Source organism: Mastigoproctus giganteus, chromosome 11 (genome assembly GCF_048544385.1).
Source record: "Mastigoproctus giganteus isolate SK-2022 chromosome 11, ASM4854438v1, whole genome shotgun sequence".
NCBI lineage: Eukaryota > Metazoa > Arthropoda > Arachnida > Uropygi > Thelyphonidae > Mastigoproctus > Mastigoproctus giganteus.
The window spans coordinates 61,874,012-61,901,611 of record NC_143585.1 but is presented as its reverse complement, the minus strand read 5'-3'; the positions used below and the strand labels follow the sequence as shown (position 1 = coordinate 61,901,611).

The window sequence follows — 27,600 nt, the reverse complement described above, 5'->3', positions numbered from 1 at the left end:
GTCAGCCCACAATTGGAGAACAACAGACAGTTTCCTAGGCAGATAAAGTGAAATCAGGTGTTGAAAGGGGAAGTTGGTGCTCAAGTTGATTTACAGGATCATGAAGGTGTATCAGATGGAAGTAATTGGCATCAAACTAAAAACATTCAGCAAAAACAGGGCAATACTTTTATATTGCGGGCAGAAGACAATACTCAATTTACTTCTAGTCAAGATGTGAAGGATGTTGTGGCTCAATCCCTGAAAGAAGACATTAAACTTAGAAATTTAAAAATGATAAGAAATAAAGGAGTGTTGATTGGAACAGTTAAAAGTGAGGATTTGAATAAAATTATCGATTCTGAACACTTAGTAAGCAAAGGTTTAAAACTTGATAAAATTAAACTTTCAGACTCTTCAATTTTAGTATAGGATGTGAAGAAGGAGAAATTTTTTGAGGACTTGTTTTATAAGAACTGTAAGGATTTACTGAATTGGAAGTTAAAGGAAAGTGTATTATTTAGATTTTGTATGGATCTAAAGCCAGGTATAATAATTGGGTTATAAGTATGAATCCAAAATTATACAGGTGTGTATCTTAGCTTGTGGTAGGTTATACATTGGGTTTACCTCTTTTAGTCCTATGTATCTTAGATGATAATTTATTGTTTTCACAATTGAATTATTTAAGTATGAAAATAAAAAATTACACTGCCTCTATAGTTAGGGTTACAAGAAAAGATTGGGGATTAAGTAAACCCATTTTGTATCTATATTATAAAGCTATTTTTATTCCGATTGTGGCATATGTTGCATCAATCTGGTACGTTCGTACTGTCAACGTAAAATTTAAACAAAGCTATTATCAATCCAAAGAATGTTGTTAACTAATTCTTCGTAAGAGCAACCCTTTGTTCCATTCACTAATCTTGTTGCCCTTCTCTGTAGCCGTTCCAGCAGCTCTACATCCTTCTTGAAATGAGGCTTCCAGACCTGTATACAGTACTCACGATGTGGCCTGACCATTGCCTTATACAAGGGAATAATCACCTCCTTATCCCTGCTAGAAAAATTCCTGTATATCATTGACAAGACACCATGAGCTACTCTTGCAGCTCGTCTGCACTGCTCAGAGAACTTCATATCTGCCTGGACAATTACCCCCAGGTCCTTTTCATTCTCAACCACTGTCAGTGTAGTACCGCAGAGTTGATACGTTGCTCTGGGGTTACTGATTCCCATATGTAGTACTTTACATTTGTCAATGTTAAACTTCATTTGCCACCTCTCAGCCCATCTGTTCAACCTTTCCAGATCCTGTTGCAGCAGCATAGCGTCAGTAGTGTCCTTAACAACCCTGCCACCCTTTGTATCATCTGCAAACTTGGACATTAAACTTGATATACCATCATCAATATCATTCATAAACACCGAAAACAACAACGGACCCAACACTGAACCCTGAGGAACTCCACTAATAACATTAGTCCACGTTGAGCAGTGTCCATTGATTACCACTCTCTGTCTTCTGCCACTCAACCATCCCCTTATCCATAGCAGCAATTTGCCTCCAATGCTACACTGCTCCAATTTGTGCAGCAGTCTTCCATGTGCAACAGTATCAAAAGCCTTTCTAAGATCCAAATGTATAACATCAAAGTTATTCCCTGCATCCAGTTCTTTTGTGACTACATCATAGTATCCAATTAAATTGGTCAGGCAAGACCTGCCCTTAACAAAACCATGCTGCGTCTGAGCTATAACTGAATTCTTGTCTAGATGATCCTGCAGTGCTTCTTTAACCAGTGCCTCCATTAATTTTCCTGGAACAGAAGTTAAAAACTAACAGGTCTATAATTACTTGTGTCAGCCTTTGATCCTCCTTTGTGAATTGGGGTTACATTTGCACATTTCCAGTCTATGGGTACCTCCCCTGAGTCCAAAGAAGCTCTCATAATTATGGCTAGGGGTTTGCTTACTTCCTTTGCTGCCTCCTTTAATATAACTGGATAGATCCCATCCACCCCAGGTGCCTTTTTTATGTTCATCCTCAACAATCTCTCCTCCACTTTCCTCTCAGTTATTACAAAATTATCTAGCTCACTGCCAATGTCTACTTCACCTACGTCATTCTCCTTCCTGAATAACTCCTCATGCGTGAATGTAGATGCAAAATACTCGTTTAGATTGTTAGCCACCTGAGCAGGATCCTCAACTGTTGAACCATCAATATCCAGTGGACCAATCTGATTCATCCCTTTCCTTCTTGAGTTTAAATAGGTAAAGAACTCTTTTCTGTTTTTCTTTGCATCCTTTGCCAAAGATTTTTCGTAGTCTGCCTTTGCCTGCCTAATCTCCTTTGTGACTTGGTTACAGACCAACTTATATCTATCATAGGCTTCCACGTCGCCCATTAATTTGTATGTATTCCATGCATTTTTCTTCTCTGCGACATGTCTCATTAGTTCATCTGACAGCCATTTAGCCCTAAACTTTGAACAATATTTCTTAGTTGGTATGTAAAGCCTGGTAGCTTCCAAGATTAGTTCCCTGAATGCTTCCCATTTTGAATTTGCTGTTGGTAACATCATCAGTTGGTCCCACTGTATAGAATTTAAATACTGTCTCAGACCATCATAGTCGCCTTTACTAAAACAAAAACCCTATCAGTAGATAGGTTACAAGGCTGTTGATCAGGACGGCGACCTGCTGATTTATCAGGTGGGTTTGTTCAGGGTCTTTTGATTTTATATATAATTTGAGGTAGTAGTAGTAGTAGTGGCATGTAATGCGATGTTATACAGCATCAGCCAAAAAAAAAAAAAAAAAAAAATCACCCATTCCCCCCAAATGCCTGTCCAGTTCCTCCTTAAATTTATTCAACCTATCAACTTCCACAACGACAGATGGAAGTTTGTTCCAGCAATTAACTACCCGCTGGCTAAAGGCAAATTTCCGCACATCCAATCTACATCTGTCTTTTCTTAATTTGAATTTATGCCCCCTTAGGTTCGTAATCTGAACAAGTGGAAGGATCCCTTCAGAATTCAGCGTGCTCAACCCATTCAAGGCCTTATACACCTCAATCAGATCCCCGCGCAGGTGCCTCGTCTCCAGCCACTGCAATTTGCAGAACTTAAGCCTCTCTTGATAAGAGGATCCCTTCATTCCCCTCACTAATCTTGTTGCCCTTCTCTGTACACGCTCAAGTAAATCTACATCCTTCCTAAAATGAGGCCTCCAGACCTGTACGCAGTACTCAAGGCGTGGCCTGACCATTGCCTTATACAGAGGGATAATCACCTCCTTTTCCCTGCTAGCAAAATTCCTATATATCATTGACAAAACCCCATGACCTGCCATGAAAGCCTGTTTCATTGCTCAGAAAACTTCATATCTGCCTGCACAATTACTCCCAGGTCTTTTTCATTTTCTACCACCTTAAGTGTAGTACCACACAGTTGGTACGTTTCTCTGGGGTTACTTCTACCCATATGCAGTACTTTGCATTTGTCAAGGTTAAACTTCAGTTGCCACTTCTTAGCCCATCTACCCAAATTATCTAGATCCTGTTGCAGTAGCGCACTGCCATTACTGTCATTAACAACCCTGCCAACCTTTGTATCATCTGCAAACTTCGACACTAAGCCTGATATACCTTCATCAATATCATTGATAAATATACAAAACAACAGTGGACCCAACACCGAACCCTGTGGGACTCCACTAATAACATTAGTCCAAGAAGAGCAGCACCCATTGATTACCACCCTCTGTCTTCTCCCACTTAACCATCCTTTTATCCATTGTAGCAACTTACCCTTAATACCATTCTTCTCCAATTTGTACAATAGTCTTCCATGCGCAACAGTGTCAAAAGCTTTCCTGAAATCCAAATATATGATATCAAAATTATTTTTTGCATCCAGTTCCTTTGTAACCACATCATAATATTCTATCAAATTTGTCAGACAAAACTTTCCCTTAACAAACCCATGCTGTGTCTGAATTATCGCTGCAGTCTTGTCTAGATGATCCTGCAATGCATCTTTAACCAGCGACTCCATTATTTTACCCGGAACAGAAGTTAAACTAACTGGTCTGTAATTACCCGTGTCCCCCTTCGATCCACTTTGTGAATTGGGGATACATTTGCACATCTCCAGTCCGTGGGAACCTCCCCTGAGTCCAAGAACGCTCTCATAATTATGGCTAAGGGTTTGCTCAGTTGCTTTGCCGCCTCCTTTAATATAACTGGATAGATCCCATCCACCCCAGGTGCTTTTCTTACGTTTAACTTCAACAATTTCTCTTCCACTTTTCTCTCGGTTATTACAAAATCATTAAGTATCCTGCTACAATTTGATAACCTTCTGCCATTTTCAAACCTTAATAATTCCTCACGTGTGAATGTAGATGCAAAATACTCATTCAGTTTGTTTGCTATCTGAGCAGGATCATCAACAGTCGAACCATCGATGTCAAGTGGACCAATCAGATTCATCCCCTTCCTTTTAGAGTTTATATAAGTAAAGAAATCTTTGCTGTTTTTCTTAGCATCTTTTACCAAGGATTTCTCGTAATCTGCCTTCGCCTGCCTAACCTCCTTTGTAACTTGGTTACAGATCAACTTGTAGCTATCATAGGCTTCTGTGTCACGTGTTAATTTGTATGCATCCCATGCATTTTTCTTCTCTGTTACGAGTCTCATTAGTTCATTTGACAACCGTTTAGGCCTAAACCTTGAACAATATTTCTTAATAGGTATGAAACTTTTAGTAGCATCCACGATTAATTCCTTGAATGCTTTCCACTTAGAATTTACTGTTGGTAACATCATCAGTTGATTCCACTGTACAGAATTTAAAAACTGTCGGAGACCACTGTACTCGCCTTTACGAAAGCAAAAACCCTTTCCTTAACCCCTGATGGTAATTAAATCTTTAAGTAAATCCCACGTCAGTACACTGTGATCACTGCCACCTAGTGGTTCTTTTATCTGCAAATTCCTAATACATGAATGATCACTGCTGATAACCAGATCCAGAGTATTACTTTCTCTGGTTGCCTCTCGAACATGCTGCTGCAGAAGACAATCATCCAATAAATCCACAAATGTCTGACTAGTGTGTGAGTGCCCAACCCACAAGTTCCAGTCAATATCTGGGAAGTTGAAATCCCCCATTATAAGACATTCCGATTTACTAGCCCACTCTATTTCTCTGTACAATTGTTCATTGTACTCATTCGAGTCATTAGGCCTATAACACACTCCTACTCTTATTTTTGCTTTCGCAGTGCTTATGTCACACCAAACTGACTCAACAGTGCACTGTTCATCTATATCAACTGGATGCACTTCTTTTGATTTTATGTTTTTCTTAATTAACAGCATAACACCTCCTCCCTTCCTATCCTGTCTATCCTTTCTGTACACATTGTACTCCCCAAATTCCAGTTCGGCATTCCTTATATCAGTGTGACACCACCATGTCTCTGATATCCCAACAATATCCGCCTTTGATGTCTTGACCAACACTTCAAATTCATCAAATTTATTTACTATACTTCTAGCATTGGTATAGATGCAAGCATATATGCTCCTACTCCTATTCTTTGTTACCCTAACACATCCCATATACCCACCCGTTCCACGATGACCGCCACCCGTCCCTGAAACCCCCAACACCCCACGCTCCAGGTCGCTACTTATTCTAATAGAAGTTGTGCAAGAAACACCTTCACCTCTGCCTACGGCTACTGTTAAACTATTAGTCCTTGTATCCCCCCAAGCTTTCAGTTTTCTGACCCACCTAACATTGCCTCGATAGCATCAGCAAATATTCTTGCACCCTTTCTATTTAAGTGTATCCCATCCCTGTAGAAGCAGTCTATCCTGTTAACAAATACAGTCCAGGCTGAAAAAAATTTTATCCCTTAAGCCTTGCACAATCTTTCCAGGGCTGAATTGATCGACAAGGCTCTCATCATATACTCCCTCCTATCGTGTCTGGGCAGAATTGCAGACACTTTCAAATTCAACCCTAATTCACGGCTTTTTTTCAGCAGTGACCTGTACTTGTTAAGTAATTCTGCCGGTCTCCTACTCATTAGTGCCAACGTGTACAACTATATCACCTTTTGTGCCCTTAAAAGATAATATTTGCTCTACAACGTCATCAACCTTTGCCTCTGGCAGACATACCCTGGTCCTGTTCCACCTATCCTTTTTACAAAGCATGTTCCCCGTTTCCCTGACAATAGAGTCACCAACAACTACTAGTTCCTGAGGGACCAGCGCATTGTGCCTTGGGGGTTGCCGCTGTGTTGCGTGATGACCAAGTGCAAGCTCTGGCGTTGATGTGGGCAGCTGAGAGCCCGATGGGCCCCTCAATTTAGGTCATCTGCATATGATGAGAAATCAGTGTACCTTGCGAGGAAAGGTTTAAGGGCAGCGGCGAACTGTACACAGGATAGGACACCTCCTGTGGTACTCCTCTCGTTATAATGCACTCCTGTTGGAAAGATTTATAGCTGATGATGAGTTTTCTTGATGTAAGGATGAGGTTAATGGTTTTTTAGCAGGTTTCCAGTTATGCAAAAGTATTTTTCCAGAATGTAGATGAGAGCGGGAATTGAGAGCTGTCATAAGCAGATGAAATATCAAGGAAGATGACGTCCAGCTGAGATTTACTGTTGAGAGCAGTTTGAATTTTAAATAGGGTATCCAGTAGGTTTGTATATGTAGATCTTTTGGGGATCACAGTATGCAGATGTTTGGGTCTATGAGTGCATTGGTCGATCAGTGCTGATGAGATAGCTTTCTCAAACACTTTTAATAGAGAGCAGCCCACTGAGATCGGTCTCAAGTCCTTAGGTTCCTTTGGGTTTCTTCTTTTGGGTATGGTATTATATGCTAAATTGGTGGAGATGGATGTATGTCCGGGTGCCACCCTTCGACAGTTAAATACATACACGCATACATACGCTCGTGAGCCATGCATTGGAAGCAATTTTATCTATGTGATCTTGATGGAGGTTATTGTAGTCTGCCATGGAGGGTTTTCTTTGTCCATCTTTCTAGCTTTGTTTGTGCCGTCTGGATGGGAGGGAACTCCTCACTTAGGTTGTGTCGGGTACTTGTCTATCTTCCTTATGGCCTGGTAGAATATGGCTGTGTGTTTCTGGAAGTAATCCTTCAGGTTAGCATTCACTGTTTTCTGTTGCTCGATGAGATCTATCAGGCCCCTTCCTCCTTCTTTCTGAGCTATTGTCAATCTCTCAACGGCTGACTGCGGGTGGTGTTGGCGGCTCTTGGTTATCATTAGGGTAGCGTTGGTGGCTCTTGGTTGCTGTTGTTAAAGTCTGCGGATATCGTCATCGTCCTCCCCATACCGGGTAGAAGAGGCCCGGGTTCGAGTCCCGTCGATGACGCGCGGAACTTTAGTGGACTTTTTCACTCCGTGGCTGAGTTAGTTGGTCTCAAGCGTATATAGCAAGGTTTCCCCCCAGAAACTGGTGTTTTTTCGTCCAGCAAACAGGCAAATCGACTAGAGAACACACGCAATTTACAGACGCAAATACGGGTTAATGTATGAAATTACGGGTAGCCCTAATATAATAATTTTATTATTATTATTATTAGCGATAATCGCATATGATACAAGAAAGAAAGCTTATAAAGCATCGGCCAAAAAAAAAAAAAAACAACTTCCACATAATCTGTCCATCTCCTCCAATAACTAATCTAGTTCTTAACCGAATTTATTCAAACTACCCACTTCCACAACAATGAATGGAAGGTTCTTCCATCCATTAATTGTTCTAGAGATTGTGCAGTAGCTTACCCTTATTGTTCATTAACCACCCTGCCAACCTTTGTATCGCCTGTAAACTTAGACCCTAAACTTTATATACTTTCATCAATGTCATTAATAAATAGAGAAAACAATTGACCCAGCATCGAACGCTGAGGGCAAACTCCACTAAAAGAACATTAGTCCATGTAGAGCAGTATCCATTAATAACACTCTGCCTTCTTCCACTCAACCATCCCTTTATCCAGGGCAGTAACCGTGTGGTATTTAATGGCAGTAATTTGCCATTAATGCCACACGGCTGAAATTTGCACGGCAGTCTTTTATGTGCAATACTGTAGTAACAAAAGTTCTCCAAAAATCCAAGTATATGATTTCTTTGCATCCCTTGCCAAAGCCTTCTCATAATCTGCTATAGCTAGCCTAACTTCGTTTGTGACTTGATTGCAGACCATTTTATATCTATCACATGCTTATTGTATCATCTGATAATTCATATGCATCCCATGCATTTTACTTCTCCGTCACCAGTCTTATTAGTTGATCTGACATCCATTAAGTCTAAACCTTGAACAGTATTTCTTAGTTGGTATTAAAACTTACTAAGAAGATCTAGAAGATCGTAGCTTCTACGATTGCTTCCGTGAATGTTCCCATTTAGAAGTCGCTTTCGTAACATCCTCAGTTGGTCCCACTGTATAGAATTTAAAAGCTGGCTGAGGTCTCTGATAGAAAAGCAAAAGTTTTTCCTTTTACTTAAAGATCCAAAACCTTTGAAAGTACTTACATCCTTAAGTAAATCCGACATAAATACATTATGGTCACTGCCAGCCAGGCTCTTCTGTCAATATATTCTTAATGCAAGAAGCACTGCTGCCAATTACCACATTACGAGTATTGGTCTGGGTTCGAATCCGGATAATGCTGTGAAAAACTTTTATGGGCATTTTTCACTTCGTGGCAGAGTTAGTCGGTCTAGGGCATGGACAATGCAGTCATTGGCCATAATATGATACTATTTTTTATCCTTTCTGTACCCAGTGTACTCCATATATTCAAATTTCAAATTCTCTATCTCTTCATGTGGCACCATTTCTCCAATATCCTCACAGTGTCTGCTTTTGATGAATTGACCTGTACTTCAAATTCAGAAATTTATTTACTACGCTCCTAGCATAAGTGTATACTCAAGTATACATGCGCCTGCCTTTACTTTTAGTAACTCTAACACAACCCATGCATTTCCTTGTTCCATGAGGCCCTCCATTAGCCATTGAAATCCTCGACATGTTGCTTTCCCGAGTTTGAATCCTGTCGATGACGCAATTTTATGAGCCTTCAATGTTCTCCCCAGGACCTATCGAATGGGCGCACCGCCCGGTGAATTTAACTGACCGCCCGGCTAAAATTTAAGCGATTCTCGCGGTACCGGGACACCTCCGTAGCCAGGTGGGCAGGAACAGCAGTGCGTAGCACATGCTTCTTGATTAGACCGGGGTTCGAGCCCGTGACCACCAAATACGAAGGATGCTGAAAGGTCAGGGAATGACCACCGCATATCTCTGGAGCAATATGGCCTTATATATATATATATATATATATATATATATATATATATATATATATATATATATATATATAAAACATAGAAATAAATGATAAAGGACATAGTAAGATGGGAAAGTTATTAACAACAACGTGCCATGCCTAAAGGAAGATATGAGAAGAAAAGAATGTTAAGATCCTAATGAATTAAGTGGAAAAATTGGCTGAATTGATAAGCCAAATCATATTTACAAAAGCTAGAAAAAAGTGGTAATTAATGCATATTAAAAAGTAGTAATAAATAGAAATGAAAATAATGAAAATACCAGGCAGCAGCATAGAAAAGGGAAGTAATACAAGGTATGGGTGGGAAAAAAGATAGTAGTAAAAAGAGGCGAAAATAGCGAGAATAAGAAAAGAAGGAATGTCCGAATCGCCCTCGTATTGCACTAATAGTTCAACGGACGGAAAAAGCAGAATAGAAAGTATAAAGACGTAAAGAGAAGGAAAAGATTTTAAAGATACTAGGCAAGCTGGGTTCGTAAGTACCCAACCTCTTAGAGAGGGCCTTGGCTGTGAAGGTGTTAGTAGAAGAGGAAAATTAATACTGCTAGCCTGTGAAATCACATGTAAAAAAATTAGTATAAAATTACATACCTTTAAAATTATGTAGCATCAATTAGTAGAATTATGTAGCGTCAATTAGTAAAATTATGTAGGATCAATTAGTAAAATGCATAATAAACATGATTAATAAATAGAATACAAACAAGGAGAGGTTGCTTAGTAGAAAAATAATAATGGACGCCCTCTATAGTTAAAAGTGAGGAAAAGGTCCGAATAATAATTAAAAATAATTAAGCAAAAATAATTAAAATAAAATAATGGAAAAAATTAAATAGATAAAACTTAAAAGGTAACTTAGAAAGTGAAAAGACATGAGCATCGTTCAGAATAGAAGTCATATGATGTGATCACTTTCAAAGTGGTGGGAATACCACCATTTAAATTTACAACTATACATCTGTACAAATTATCATGTTAACCCTAATCAAAATGAGATATAGTGAAATCGAATTTATGTTTAATGAAGTTAGAAAGATTTTTAATAATACGATTTATAAAATTAATAGGAATATCATTTAAACATAATTTGGTATATAGGCCGTTTAAAGCTTTGATAAAAAGTGTTTGATTGCTGCTAAGATACGCAAGACGTAAAATTTGTGTATGGATGATATTTTTATGAACTGTAATGGAAATATTAGAGTTCCAATTTGTTAAATAAATAATGTTGAAATTAAATTGACTTCTTTTATCAAATACTTCCAAGGTATTACGAAGAGGTGAATTATTTAAAGTAATGCTTAAATCGAGAAAGTTTGCGTGTTGGTTACCATTATTTTCTTTGTTTAAGGTAAGTTCAGTAGGATATATCAATTGAGCAATATTTTCAAAATGATAATTTAAAATCAAGATATCATCAACATATCTAAATGCGAAGAAATTAAGGTTTGGATTGTTATTAGTATAAAGATCTTCGTAGTAATGTAGAAATAAGTTGGAAACTATACTGGAAATTGGTGAGCCCATGGGAACTCCTATTGATTGTCTATAGGTATTACTGCCATCGTAAATATAGTTATTAAGAATACATAAGTTGATATAATTATTCCAGACAATCTCATCCACGGGTAGAACGTGCTTGTATTTAAGATATAATTGATTGAGTACAGAGATAATTAAATGATGTGGTAAGGAAGTAAATAAATTAGTAAAGTCATAGGTTTCGATACTAAAGATTTTGGCATTAGAATTGAAGATTTTAATGATGTTGTGGTTATTATTAATGATCCAGGTTGATGGAATATTAATGAAGATGGTAGTTAGTAGTTTAAAAAATTGTTTACCTGGAAGATAACAACCGCTTTTTTTGGCACTAGTGATGAATCTAAAGCCAACAGGATCTTTGTGGAACTTGGCAATCATATATAGGAATGGTAATGTAGAATTGCGCATTTTGGTATGTAGTTTTTTATGCAAAGCTATAAGTTTTTTGATGGTCGTATTAATGCCAAGATTACAGCGTAAAAATGTGGTACTGCTGTCGACTTCCTTTTTAAGAGTAGTATAGTAGAACTGTTTACAAAAGATTGCGAAGTTGTTAGAAGCTTTATCTACAGGGGTGATGATAAATTTTCCTTGTAGATCTGAGATGGCATTTTTGAGATTAGAGTGTTTAATATGTGAATTATTATACAAGTTGTGACATTTTGAAACTGATTTTATAATATCTTGATAAACCACATTTATCCAGTTATAGAATGCCTCATGGGGTATCGTATATTTTTGAGCTAATTTGTTGCAGAAATTTAAGATATTAATATATAAGTCCTTATATATATTTCAGATATTAATATATAAGTCCTTATATATATTTCAACATATATATATGTCCTTATATATATGTCCTTATATATATTTATTTAACAAATTGGAACTCTAATATTTCCATTACAGTTCAAAAAAAAAAAATATCATCCATACACAAATTTTACGTCTTGCGTATCTTAGCAGCAATCAAACACTTTTTATCAAAGCTTTAAACGGCCTATATACCAAATTATGTTTAAATGATATTCCTATTAATTTTATAAATCGTATTATTAAAAATCTTTCTAACTTCATTAAACATAAATTCGGTTTCACTATATCTCATTTTGATTAGGGTTAACATGATAATTTGTACAGATGTATAGTTGTAAATTTAAATGGTGGTATTCCCACCACTTTGAAAGTGATCACATCATATGACTTCTATTCTGAACGATGCTCATGTCTTTTCACTTTCTAAGTTACCTTTTAAGTTTTATCTATTTAATTTTTTCCATTATTTTATTTTAATTATTTTTGCTTAATTATTTTTAATTATTATTCGGACCTTTTCCTCACTTTTAACTATAGAGGGCGTCCATTATTATTTTTCTACTAAGCAACCTCTCCTTGTTTGTATTCTATTTATTAATCATGTTTATTATGCATTTTACTAATTGATCCTACATAATTTTACTAATTGACGCTACATAATTCTACTAATTGATGCTACATAATTTTAAAGGTATGTAATTTTATACTAATTTTTTTACATGTGATTTCACAGGCTAGCAGTATTAATTTTCCTCTTCTACTAACACCTTCACAGCCAAGGCCCTCTCTAAGAGGTTGGGTACTTACGAACCCAGCTTGCCTAGTATCTTTAAAATCTTTTCCTTCTCTTTACGTCTTTATACTTTCTATTCTGCTTTTTCCGTCCGTTGAACTATTAGTGCAATACGAGGGCGATTCGGACATTCCTTCTTTTCTTATTCTCGCTATTTTCGCCTCTTTTTACTACTATCTTTTTTCCCACCCATACCTTGTATTACTTCCCTTTTCTATGCTGCTGCCTGGTATTTTCATTATTTTCATTTCTATTTATTACTACTTTTTAATATGCATTAATTACCACTTTTTTCTAGCTTTTGTAAATATGATTTGGCTTATCAATTCAGCCAATTTTTCCACTTAATTCATTAGGATCTTAACATTCTTTTCTTCTCATATCTTCCTTTAGGCATGGCACGTTGTTGTTAATAACTTTCCCGTCTTACTATGTCCTTTATCATTTATTTCTATGTTTTATTTTATAGTTGTATCCTGTTCTGTAGCCTTGCGCGTCCAGGTACATCTATTCTCTATTTTCTTTTTCTTTTCCTTTCTTTACCTTTTTCTTCTCCTTTCTTTACCTTTTTCACCTGTTTTATATACTACATACTTTAAATCTTAGCTATTTGCAGCTTTGCGCATGGCTATTTTTAAATATAACCTCCCTTCTCTCACTTCTCTATTTCTTACTTACCTCCTCAGTTCACATTTTAAGATGGTTTCGTCGCTAGCACAACTTGCCCTATTTAATTTATCATTTTTATTATGCACAAAGTTACACTAAAATATTCGGCGAGTCAGCACTGTGTTGCCTCTAGTTCAGCTAGAAAACGTGTTGCGCTGTATCCCACTCCTGAGGATACTGTGTTAAATACTAAACAGGAGAATCATACGTTTGGCCCTAACCACTTTGATTCTATACCCATGCATACTACACATATTCTAAACCAATCTCTATCTTTTAGAAAATGTTCAGACAAACGGTGTCTTACTTGTCCCATGATGGATAATCCCATTTCCAACTCTAACTCTATTTCCACTCCGTTTTGTAAAACCAATAATGTTTTATATTTACTCACTTGTAATATATGTAATATTAAATATGTCGGACAAACTTCAAATTCTCTTAATATTAGAATCAATGGACACAGATCCAAAAGTAAAAATCTGACATTCGGCAACAATATTGATACTGAAATTGAACTCTTTCACTTTCACCATCATGGTTTTAAAAACGTCAAAATCAAAATTATAGCTATCATTAATGATAACGTCCTTCGGGACTACTATGAAAATCTATTCATGTGTGCTTATAAGTCATTGTATCCATATGGTTTAAACAATAAATTTTTTAACAAAATTTTATTCAGTAATGGTTGTTTAAACACCAGCCACTGCATTTACAATCTATTCCATCTTAGTCATTTTTTCAATAATAAATGCAGACACAAACGTGGGAATAAGTCAAATAAACTTTTCCGACATACTCGGCATAATTTTCATGATATTATTTGCTCATGGGACAATACCATTCTCGATGTACATAAAATTTCTCTTTTTCTTTTCAACATCAAAAACTCTATACTAAAAGCCTTAACTTTGTATATTAATAATTTCAAATTCAAAAATATCCAACTTAAACACATCATTTCAGATATCTCTCTTTTTAGACTAGGCTCCATTACTACATATAGTAATGAATACTGTATTATTAAATTTACACATAAATGGTTTGACAAAATTCCTTGGCATCATTTGCTAAATCATCATAACAACCTCCTCCCATTTTATAATAATTTCAAGTTTAACATCCAGCACCGTTTCAATTATGAGTCTCCTATCGGACTCAAAATTTGCAACTATAAAACTATAGCCACCAATTTAGGCAATTTGAAACTTTCGGATCTTCCATGTCACTGTAATGATTCTATATATGCTCCTTTCAAAAACCAACATCATGGGCACATAATCACTGGCAATTTGGATATTGTCAAGAACATCCCCCTCAAATTGGCCATGGAAAAAGGATTCAAATTCAGACCTATTCATAAAGCCTATCTAAGAAATATATATAAGGACTTATATATTAATATCTTAAATTTCTGCAACAAATTAGCTCAAAAATATACGATACCCCATGAGGCATTCTATAACTGGATAAATGTGGTTTATCAAGATATTATAAAATCAGTTTCAAAATGTCACAACTTGTATAATAATTCACATATTAAACACTCTAATCTCAAAAATGCCATCTCAGATCTACAAGGAAAATTTATCATCACCCCTGTAGATAAAGCTTCTAACAACTTCGCAATCTTTTGTAAACAGTTCTACTATACTACTCTTAAAAAGGAAGTCGACAGCAGTACCACATTTTTACGCTGTAATCTTGGCATTAATACGACCATCAAAAAACTTATAGCTTTGCATAAAAAACTACATACCAAAATGCGCAATTCTACATTACCATTCCTATATATGATTGCCAAGTTCCACAAAGATCCTGTTGGCTTTAGATTCATCACTAGTGCCAAAAAAAGCGGTTGTTATCTTCCAGGTAAACAATTTTTTAAACTACTAACTACCATCTTCATTAATATTCCATCAACCTGGATCATTAATAATAACCACAACATCATTAAAATCTTCAATTCTAATGCCAAAATCTTTAGTATCGAAACCTATGACTTTACTAATTTATTTACTTCCTTACCACATCATTTAATTATCTCTGTACTCAATCAATTATATCTTAAATACAAGCACGTTCTACCCGTGGATGAGATTGTCTGGAATAATTATATCAACTTATGTATTCTTAATAACTATATTTACGATGGCAGTAATACCTATAGACAATCAATAGGAGTTCCCATGGGCTCACCAATTTCCAGTATAGTTTCCAACTTATTTCTACATTACTACGAAGATCTTTATACTAATAACAATCCAAACCTTAATTTCTTCGCATTTAGATATGTTGATGATATCTTGATTTTAAATTATCATTTTGAAAATATTGCTCAATTGATATAAGTAGTATAAGGTTGGGGTTCTAACCGACTTCGGCTCTATGAATTTTGGCGTCAATTTTCGTGCGTGCTGCCGCGTCGGTCGCTTGTTTTGCCGTTTAGGTTTTGAGCGTCTGCCGGTGAAGCGAGCCGAGGTTTAGGTTTAGCGGTTGCGCCGAGGCTTAGTTGCGGAAAAATATATTTTAGTTCTTATTTCGCCCGCTAGATGGCGCCACTTATTTTCGCCATTAAATTAAAATTTTTTTTTTCTTTACCCAGGCTCGAACCCATGTCGTTGCTACAGGTGGTCCGGTGCTTATCCCCACAGCTACCCTTTCAGTTGTAAGAATATGTGTAAATGTAGCTCTTATAGTTAAGAGTGGTGTCAGTGTGACGTATGAAGTTGTATTTCGCCTTGTTCTGATTGGAGGGGGATATGAACCGATGTTCTGATTGGTTTGGGGGTATAAACCGACTTCGACTCTGAGTCTACCGGTGATTTTCTGGTCTGTTGATGCCGTAGAAATCGTCTGTTTTTGCCGCGTTGGTTTTCAAGGTGGCTTTGGAGGGTGCGCAATGAATTGTGGGTTCGCGCACGCACACACACACACAAGCCCGAGCTCTTGCGCTCGCGCACGCACACACACACACACACACAAGAAAATAGAGCAGTAGACATTCTTTCCCAAGACAAAGGTTTTGGCGGGAAAAACGTGGACGCTGTAGACATACGGGCACTTGGGGGGTCACAAAAGTTCGAGCCCGACGATGGCCACGACAACAGAAGCCCACGAAACAGTGCCGCCATCTAGCGAGTCATTCTGAAAGCTGAAATCAAAGATTTTATTTTATTTAAGGTGTTTAAATATATTTTTTTTTCCTAGGTAGCTATGACTTTGCCGTTTAAATATATTTCAGTGGCTTTGCAATATGTGGCGCCATCTGTGGAAGCAATCTGAAAATTAAAAGATTTTATTTAAATATATATATTTTTTTTTTTTTTTTTCCCTACATACTTCTTGAACGGAGATTGCCACGACATCGTAACAACCAAGAAAATGTGTCGCCATCTAGCGTGTCATTCTGAAAGTTGAAATTAAGGATTTTATTTAAATATATATATATTTTTCTCACATACGGATACTTGGTGTCACAATACTTCTTGAACGGAGATTGCCAAGACATCGTAACTACCAAGAAACTGTGTCGCCATCTACCGATCTATTCTGCAAGTTGAAAAGCTGAAAAATTAAGTATTTTTATATGTTTAATGTTATGTTATGTGTTTTTTTGATGGTTAAATTTTTATATGTATATATTTTTACCCATAACTATTTATGATGGTTCCTCTTCAAGTTGAATTTTGTATCCTGATGCTTAGTCTATCTTGAAAAAAAAAAAAAAAAAAACCTGAAAAGTAAAATGTATTGATGTGTATATATATTTATTTACCTTCTTCAGATTCTTTCCACAACTTTGAATTTTTTTTAAATTTCTACTTTCTAAGAAAAAAAGACAGACAATATTTTTCAAATAGATATGTTTATTGATAAATAATAAAAAAAAAAAATAAAAAAAAAAATTAGAAGATAGTGGGGTCATCGCTATTTTTACCCCATCTTTAACCATTAGCATCCAAACCCGCCATATAAGATGCAAAGAAACAGGGGTCGCGCCATAAGTACTCCTGGTTTTCGTAGAAGTCCATCTGGAAAAGAAAAAAACAGAAATGTTACAAGATTACAACGATCCGCGCGTCGTTGGAAGTTTTAGTGGTGTTAATGCATTACAAAAACATACAAAATTACCCAGACGTATCGTGAAAGAGTATTTGTCATCTCAACCTGCTTATGTCAGACACAAACCTCAAAGAGTTAATTTTCCTAGAAACCAAATAATAGTTCCTGGTCTACACCATACGTTTCAGTGTGACTTAGCAGAAGTTTCCAATCTGTCTGATGCTAATGGCGGAGTGCGTTATTTACTCATCTGTATAGACGCTTTTTCTAGATACGCCTGGGTGAGAACACTTAGAAATAAAACATCGAAGCAGATGGTAAAAGCATTCAAATCAATTTTCAAGGAAGAAACGCCATTCAGTCTTAACAGTGACAGAGGTAGAGAGTTTATAAACAAAGATGTGAGGGCCCTATTTAAATCTCTCAACATTAATTTTTATACTACTAGATCGGAGAAAAAGGCTGCAATCGCTGAACGTTTTATTCGAACTCTGAAAGAAAAAATATTTAAATGGATAACTTATTCTGAAAGTAAGAAATATGTGCATGTTCTTCCCGACATTGTAGCTACTTATAATCGAACGCCACATCGAGCTATAGGAATGCCACCTGCCGATGTCACTTTGCATAATGAAGAAGACGTCTACAGGAAATTGTACTTGAAAAAAACCAAAGAACAGACTCCTAAATTTAAAGTGGGGGATCGTGTCGTTCTAAGTACAGGTTCGAATCTTTTCCGCAAAGGATTCTGGGGCAGTTGGATGCGTGAGGTTTTTACTATATCTCAAGTATTGAAACGAAGAAAGCCAGTTGTGTACAGAGTACAAGACAAAGCAGGCGACACTATCGAAGGTACCTTTTATGAGCAACAGTTACAAGTTGCCACTGGATACATATCTTATTGAAAAAGTACTTAAGGAGCGACGTGTGGGAGGAGAACGTCAATTCCGTGTTAAGTGGCTAGGATACCCTGCTTCCTACAACAGTTGGGTTTCGGCTAAAGATGTTCTTCTTAACACTACCGAGTAATGCATGCATGGATTTCCATCCCCAGAATACGCAAGCTAATTTTACTATTATATTGCCCGACACTATACCTCTCAAAGGCAAATGGGAGGTGGCACTCGCAGAAATACACGTACCTAAGTCATGGGACAATATTTCCGAAGGTTGGGCCGAGTTTGCAATTCTGCAGAAAGAACCGACAGTTAGGAACCCTGAGGTTTACATGCTGAACGATGAGTACGAAAATTCGTCTAAATTGATTGAACATATGTGTGGTCTTAATACCAATTTAGAGCTTAAAGTAGAAGAGACAGAATTCAAAGTGAGATTTACAATTCGCGTTAAAAATGGCTGTGAGTTGCGTATGACTTTACGAACTGCCAGAATTCTAGGACTAGTACACAAAGTAGTAGTGAGTGAAGCTGTTGACAAATCTAGAACTTTTAAAGGGGAGTACATAGGAAAGTGGATACCTAAAGGTAAAATAGTGTTACCACCATTAAAGCCTAACAGTGAGTGTGCTGATAGGAAGCTTGTACTCGTACAACAGCCGACTTGTGATGTTCGCGAGCATAAAATTCCTTATGGTAATTACGGTAGCATCTCCGAAATTCTAAAGGTTATGACTTTTATAGCCCCCGAAATTAAAGGTTCTGTTAATGCCCGTGGTTTTGTTTCTTTCGAAATAGAAAGCGGTGTGCGTCTTCGCTTCCCTGAGACAGGACTCGGTGAGTTACTCGGTTTTGAGCGTATGCCCGATGGTTTCGAAGGAACAGCGAGATCGAAATTTCCCGGAGATATAAATAGAGGTGTAGGCTCTTATTTTGTTTATAGTAGTGTGATAGAAGACCAGGTCGTGGGTGATATCAGAGCGCCTCTTTTGGGAGTAGTACCGTTCGGAAGCAGTGGTGAATTCTTACATTTGGATTATTACCCTGTACTGCTCTCGAACATTCAATCCATTTCTATTCAAATTCGCACAGACAGTGGTCAGTTATTTCCATTCAGAGGTGGTAAAACTCTAATTAAGTTACATTTTCGACCCCAATGAACGCGTACGTTGATTACTACTCAGTGCAAGCGGGGGGAAATCCCTACTTTGTAGGAGCAGCGATCCAGAGAGGTCAAGGTTTAGGCAGTATATTCAGATCAGCATTTACATTTCTCTCTCCTCTTCTGAAGCCCGCAGCCAAATTCATCGGTCGCCAAGTGCTATCGGCAGGTCGTAATATCATAGATGATGTCATTTCGGGAGCACCCGTGAAACGCTCGTTTATAAATCGAGCTTCTGAAGTAGGACAGGCCATTAAGCAAAAAGTTCGTAGTCAGAGTGGAGGTAAACGTCGAAAGAAAAAAAAATATCAGGACATCTTTCAATGATGGGTGAAGTTATGATGTCAGAACTAGACCTGTTTGCTCAACCTGCCACTAATCTATGCATCGAGCGATCTTCATACATTACTTTTTTGCCTTTAGCTTCAGTGGATACGCCGGGCCCAATAGAATTTTCCGTACCGGGGACATCAGAAGAATATCTGGACCTGGGAAAAACTTATTTGCGACTCAAAGTACAGTTAACTCAAAGCGACGGAAAAGAATTACAGTCGAGTGTAGGAGTTGTCAACAACTTTTTTCACTCCATGTTTAAACATGTGGATCTTTTCGTTCAAGACAAATTAATTAATCCAAGCAGCGACACATACCCCTATAGAGCTTATTTAGAAACGCTTTTGAATTTTGACAGAGGAGCAAAAAAATCACAGCTCACTACAGAACTGTTCGTAAAAGACAATTTTTTGGATGTTTCGCAAATGTTTTCTCAGCCTGACAGTGGTATGAATCAACGTATGAAGTTTTTTTCGAAAACCAAAACTGTGGAACTTCTGGGTCGTCTCAGACTAGATTTGTGCCATCAAGACAAATATATTATTAATAATTTATCGCTCCGCCTAAGAATGGTTCGCAGTTCGCCCGAGTTCTGTCTGTTGTCTCTCGACAATACTGCTAAAATTCATATACGCGAAGCCTGTCTTTTTGTGCGTAAAGTTAAACTTAACCCCAGCATACAGTTAGCCCACATGAGTGTTCTTGAAAAACATCCTATTGTATATCCTATTAATAGAGCTGATGTAAGTTACTATTCAATACCAAAAGGCATGTCAGACTCTACCCGAGATAATATATATCTAGGCCAGATCCCCACTCGTTTAATAGTCGGTATTGTGTCCAGTGATAGTTTCAACGGCTCCCTCAAAACCAACCCATTCAATTTTGGTCACTACAACTTGTGCTATTTACTTCTGACGGCTGATGGTGTGCAGCATCCTTCCATTCCGCTAACACCCGATTATAAGAATGGACATTATACGCGGTCCTACCTGTCTATTTTCACTTTGCTAAACAAATGGAATTCAGACTGTGGAAACGACATATCAATCCTGGATTATACAGAAGGGAATGTGCTTTATGCTTTCGACCTAACTCCCGACAGTAACGCTGTTGGCACGCACATCACTTCTTTACGGCGAGGCGGTGTTCAACTTGAACTGAAATTCACAGAACCTCTTCCCGAAAACGTAACAGTGATCTTGTATGCCGAATTCGAAAACATTCTTTCTGTGACTAAAGACCGTTCAATCATCGTGAATTATGAACACTAGAGATATATTAAAGGTTTTAGAAGCAGACAGTGAATCGAGAAAACATCTGATCGGTGTCTGTGCCAGGGACGAGTTACCGTCAAAAATACAGAGGAAACCAGCATTGCTAGTCATCAATACAGACAAGGCACACATGCCAGGTACTCACTGGGTGAGTATCTTCCTAGGAAAAAGAGAAAGTCAATATTTCGACAGCTTTGCACGACCACCGACACCGGACATTGCAGAGTTCCTTAACCAAAACAGTAAGAAATGGACTTATAACAAAGTGGTGATTCAACATCCAGAATCTATAGCATGTGGACTACATTGTATTTTTTTCCTGACTCATCGGTGTAGAAATATTTCTATGTCAAAGATTGTAAACAAATATTATTGTAAAGATTTGTGGGCAAATGATTTGTTAGCCACATTACATGTAATTGAACCTTTACTTACAAAATAAAATTTTATTTATTTTTAAAAAGTGTCTGTTTTATTGAAAAAAAAACTTACCACAACGAAATCCACGTATGCTTACGTCTCAAACGACGAGGCGATATTAAAGCCGTATATCTGCGCTTGACCTGCTTACGAGGCTTTACAACTTCGCTCTTGGAGTACCGTTGCTCCGACGCTTCAGAGGAGGGAATTGTGGGTAGCGACGCCGTTACGTTCGATACGCTGGTCTCGATATCGCTTGATGCCGACGAGGACGCTTGTTTTGCGGCATTAGTTTTCAGGCCTAAATATGACTGTAGTATCTGAAGATACATTTTAACTTTAGACTCGGGCTGCAAATCCTGTCTTTTTAAGATTTCAGACATTTTCTCGTCTAAAGAGAGCATCTGTTTTTGTTCTGGCGGTGCAGCTACAAGCAAGAATTTACGGAAAGATTCACTCATCTTCTAATCAAACTTGTAATGAGCGGAACCACTATACTTGCGATCAGGGGGAACAGTGAACCTCCTTGTTGAAGAATTAATTTCCGCCTAGTTTTAAATGCTACTTTTTTATCTGCTAGTGTTCTGAGCAGACGTTTTTTGCGTTGTAACTTGCTTTTCACTCTGTCTGTCAACGGAATGCTACCTTTGACTATGTTTTTACATATTTCACAGAGTGAATTTATTTCTGTTTGATTTGAACTCCTTAATAAAGCGGTTGCCTGTTTCGGTCGAACTTCCGACAGATACCTTATAAAGTTAGCATTGTTTTTTAGACGCAGAGCCATATGGGGATGTAAACAATCGTATGTCCTTCGTTTGGTAACACGTGTGAGCGCAGTCTCAACCTATCATCTGTGTTCTGACAAAAATCAAACAGTAAATATGAATGAGGATCGCGTGTTGCATGCTTATATATGTCGACTAAAACACGTGATCTCCCGGGGAAAACTTGACTTGCTAGGTGTGAAATTTGTCTTGAGTCGCGAGGGTTTTTAAAAACAATCAGATAGTGCGAATTCAAACTGATAGTACGGAACTGCGATCCCTGCGAAAACAGGTTTTGTGTTAACAAAATAACACTCAGATTTCTATGATGTGATCCTTTTATAAATATTTCAGAAACGACAATACTATCCTTTGCTTGGTTGATGAGATCGTCTAAAACAAGTAAATTTTTTACTGATGGATCGAATTCGGGGATGTTTAAACCCTCCACGAACTCGATTTGCGAGTAACACCGAAACTTATCTTGAAACTCTGAATAGCAATAGACGATTCTTTGAGGTGGTGGCGAAATTAAACTTTCACTATTTTCTAATAGCGACAATACAAACGTCGTCTTTCCACTCTGTGTTGCTCCCGAGACTATCGCTGTGAATGGATGGTGAAACATTATGTAAATGAGCGCGCGCTAGTCTGGACCAAGTATTTATGTGTGTGTTCGCGCGCCGATGCGAGAGGTAGGACTAGCAACTGTAAAGACAGAAGGTGACGTCTCCAGAAAAACGAAACATTGTCCCCTTTTTTAAAAAACTGTGAGTTATGAAAAAGGTTTTTTTTTTGGAAGTTGTCTTTTCCATGAAACCATTCTTGACACGGAAAAAAAGTGTATTCCTCCATCTAAGCGCGCCCGACACTTCGTGGCGGGTGGGAGGGGTGCCGCGATCCCCCCGTGCGCGCGCCCATCACAACGTGATGGGTGGGAGGGGTGCCGCGATTCCCCCGTGCGCGCGCCCATCACAACGTGATGGGTGGGAGGGGTGCCGCGATTCCCCCGTGCGCGCGCCCATCACAACGTGATGGGTGGGAGGGGTGCCGCGATTCCCCCGTGCGCCCTGCGATTCCCATCCGAGTGCCGTCACAAATGTGACGTCGGTGGGAATAGGATGGGGAAGACGTGCCCGATCGACTTCGCCGACATCCTGAAAAAAAAGGAGACGTCACCAGAGGTAGCCATTGAAAACTGCTTAGTGTCAAAAACATGGGGATTTCACTGGGTTTTTTTTCTAATGTTGATAGTATGATGACTAGGTGGTTAGCTTTTGCTATGTGTCTTGGAAATATCCATAAGGGTAAGTGCGTGTGTCGTCTCCTATCACACGTTTAGCGAAAGTAAATCCAAACCTTTTTGTTATTGAGGACTCAAGGAGACGAGAAGTACGTTTGTCTCTCCGGACAGAAAACGGTACATCGACAGAAACGTCAACATGTTGGCCTTTTGCAGCAGCGGTCATAACATTCATGTTGACTAACTTCGCGTTTTTGGCATTAAGTGTCACACCCTTGCATTTGGTCACTGTTTTACCCCCTTGGGTGCGGAAGGAGTAAGATTTGGGACCGGTCGAGGCAAACTCAACAATGTGGTCCCCAGACAATTCGTCTGTGAGCTGACCCAGCGAGTGACCTATGGGTGGACGTTCGTCCCCCTGTTTTTGGACAAACACCACCGAATCAGTATCGCAATATAAAAGAGATTGGCGTAGAGGGGCCATAGCTTTGTAAAGCTTTATTCGGCCATAGGAAGCGACGAAAGAGCCAATGACTGCATTACCCCGACGGTATGGTTCTTCCGTTCCATCAATCGGGGCAAATGCAACTTGCATTATTTCTTCCGACACTAACATGGCGTCGTGGATGATTTTTGTGTCATCCATAAAAAGCTGTACAACGCTTTCGTAAGTGTTACATACTGCAGTGCTCACCCTATTAGTTCTCATTGCGAGCCGACCCCATAAACTATTGAGACATAATTTTGCAAGTGAACGTCTAGCAGGGTTCGCCTTTATTTCGTGCCTGTCCATAGAGATGCCTTCCCTACTTTTAAAATCGGAAATGTATGCATCGGGTTCAACCCCCTTGGGCCAGCCCGACGCCTCCTGTTTGATTTTCAAGAAGGTGTCTATGTAGCCACCAAATAAAGACTTATGGCTCTCTTTGAAATGCCAAACTTCGTAGATGTTATCAATTTTATAACCGCTCTCAACAGCCAGGTAAAACTCAGGCGTGCACCAGATTCCCGAAAAGCTCCGATCCTCGTGATTACAGGTGGGAGACATCTGCTCGGCACAAGCACCGCATAGCGGGAACACTAGCTTGCCATTGGAGCTTATTGGGAGGACGGGTAAGAACTCCTTTTCGGGCGCTGTCACCCTAGCATGGATTATACCAAAGTATGCATTGTGACTATAGTCAAAGTAGCTAAGAATGACTTCGGGGTGACCGCGAGGAAATACGCCGTATTTGCAAACCCACGGATACAACGAACAGAAATCCACATAGTGAATCTCCTCGTTATCCGCCACCTGGTGGTAAAGTTTAAAGCAGTCAACTCTACCTCCTCTGAGAGCGCTGCGTGGTGTAATCGATTCGTACGTTATGAATGCTGCAACAAATTCTTTCATGGCAGGGTCGTTTTTCTGTTGGTTGTCAAACTGGCATTCCCATACGGAAACCACATCATATCCTCGAGACCTAATGAAGGCCTCGCGATCCATGGTTTCAGCATATAGAGCGCCCATAGGTTTGTTTCTCTGTGTCTGTATAGTACTAGATCGAAAACAATTCTTGCACCCGTGATAGTAACAACCGTAGAATTCGTAAGCGGTGCTACCACATACCCCATCTAATAAAAAAGGACCTACTCTAACTTCACCACCCTGTGATCGAGCTTGTTGAATTTTAATGTTGTTCTGTTGTTCCTGCCACGAAAGCCAAGCCAACGCCTTCCTACTCTGTGTGTTACTCCCTATGTAGCCGCCAGGTGGTAGGATAGCCATTGTGTTTGGTTCTAAATAGTTTCTGGCGAAGATCCTACTACAAGCACCGGCGATAGTAATATCCTGACAGAAAGGATCAACTTGAGAGACTGCTATAAAGAGAGAACGGAACTTATTGCAGGAATCTCGCAATACTCTCACGTCGTCTAAGGCATAGGCCAAAAGTTCACATTTCAGGTTGTATGTATCTCGTGACTTCTCTTGGTACCATAACACGAATTCCGTACGGGTTTCTTCGCTCATGAATTCCGGTTTAAAATATTTTTGATCGGGCAAAGCTCCCACATAATCTAATGTGTCTATCTTGTGGAATTCGTGAGGGAAGAAGCCCTTACGCACCTCTGGCAGCTCGAACATAGCTGGCAGTTTTCGGAGTGGAACTGTTAGAAAAGAATAAGAGTCCAAGAAGACTATGTTTAACGAAGATAGAAAGATACCCAAAATCTTTGACCCATCATAGATAGTGTGAGGAACTATGTGTTTCGCGAAAATATAAGAAAGCACAAAGTAACCGTCAAAACCACGAAGGTTGTGGGCGATTACTCGCACATTCTTATATTTTGGCTCTATGTGTCGAAGTTTTCGGCCATCACTACCTCGTTTCAAAGTCTCTCGGGTTCCTAACAGCTCATCCAAAAACTCCGCCATGCAATTGCGGCCCCAGTAAACGCGTTCCTGATCGCCAAAAGAAGCAACGCAGAGCACAGCCACATGCTCACCATCCAGCAAGACTGTTTCTGTGTCAAAGTATACAACAGAAACATCGTGCTTCGGGTCCTCAGGTTTTTGAACAAAGCAATGTTGTGTTTTGTGCACAGTTTTACAATAGCTACAGAAGTCGGGATCAATGCATTTGTGTGCTGTGTTGGTAAGAAAAGTGCACATACAAACGCCACAGCGATGCACTTCAGAGCAGGTTTTGTTTGCCCTGTGAGCGTTAATGCATGCTTCGCCTTGGAAAAAACGATTACAAAAATTACACAGGAGAAGGTTGTCTTCATTATGAACGGCGACAGCTCTGCATCTATTGCACTTGAAAGAGCAATTGTGTGTGTTTAATCTCTCTCGAGTAGGTAAAACCTTAAGGCATAGGGGACAATAATAATCACTGCCAAACAGAGCTTTCAAAGATCGCACAAGATCATAATGTCTGTCGTGACTGAGTAGAAATATCTGTTTATCAGCAGCGGGGCCCCGATATGCAACTTCAAAACCGCACTCAGCGGAAATTACAACCAGTTGGTAATCAGGGATCGCTCGCTGAAACAACTCAACTTCATTCAAACCACAACTTTCTAAGGCAACCCCTGCGATACCATGTAAATTTGTAGCTCTGATAGTTTGCATACTACGCTTATCCTCTCGCACCTGTCTGTATGTTTTAGCATCGTCCTGATGGGCCGAAATACCAACAGCTAATGCTCTGGCGAGACATAAACTATCGGTATTGTTGATTTGAATGACAGCTTTTTTTTTTTTTTTAAAAAGTCATTCAAATTCAACATTGCCCTTTTTTTAATATTCTCAGAACGATAACCACCATCCCCCCTATTCGTGATATTAATAAGAATGACGTCCAGACTCAAGTCGTCCGTTATCATAAATTCACTGTTTGATTGGTCGACAGCTATAAATGCGGCCATCACACGGTCAAATGTCAGATCGGTTAGAGGCATAAATGGCAAGTTTATGGGATTTTTTAGACTGGGTGCGTCTAAACACAACCTAACATGAGAATAATCACCCTGATTACTTAAATTGGCGATTATCTCTTCTAGCATCCGCCGAAAGTTCGAAAAAAACAGATCCCCGTCTGCTAAGTTTACAATGTTTGTAAACCGGACCTCATACGTTTTAAATAAGGTCTGATATTTTTTTGAATAACGTGCAACCCCATCCTGTACTTCGTAGTACTGCTCAAAACTTTCTTGTACGGCTACTTCTCTCTCTTCCATCTAAAATTAAAAAAAAACGTCGCATAAGCTTTAGGGGTTAAAAAATATATATATATATATATATATATAGGTATACTTACATCATCATCATCGTCATCGTTCAAAAATCCATCTAGTAATAACGGACTCTCAGCCTCCAATTCTTCTCCCCCAGCACCTTCTAACGTGTTGTCATGTGAGCATCCTGGTCGATGCTCAATACCGTCATCACCATAGCCAAAGAACTCCGCATTCTGAAAGGGTAACGTAAAAGAAACTCAGTTACCAAACAATAATTCTATAAACATTTTTAAAAAATCAAATAAAAAAATTTTTCAGTAATGAAAAAAGAAATACTTACACTCGAATACACCAAAGTTTGGCAGAATTCTATCTCAGCCTCAATCATCCTAGCATCTTCATGATCCTTCTCTACCCTGATAACTTCATCTATGAACTTCGAATCTACTTCGTCCCCAAAGAAAATATCTTCACTACTCAT

General features: G+C 38.6%; 1 protein-coding gene across 1 annotated transcript; it reads right to left on the bottom strand.

The window, feature by feature from the left end:
• Positions 1-205: 205 nt before the first annotated feature.
• On the bottom strand, positions 206-27,600 carry LOC150078053 (uncharacterized). Its single transcript, XM_090384444.1, has 4 exons — positions 27,460-27,600; positions 27,200-27,352; positions 24,486-26,244; positions 206-240 (listed from the first exon to the last, which is right to left on the bottom strand). Exons 1-4 carry the CDS (start codon positions 27,598-27,600, stop codon positions 206-208), a joined length of 2,088 nt encoding a protein of 695 aa, XP_090240570.1.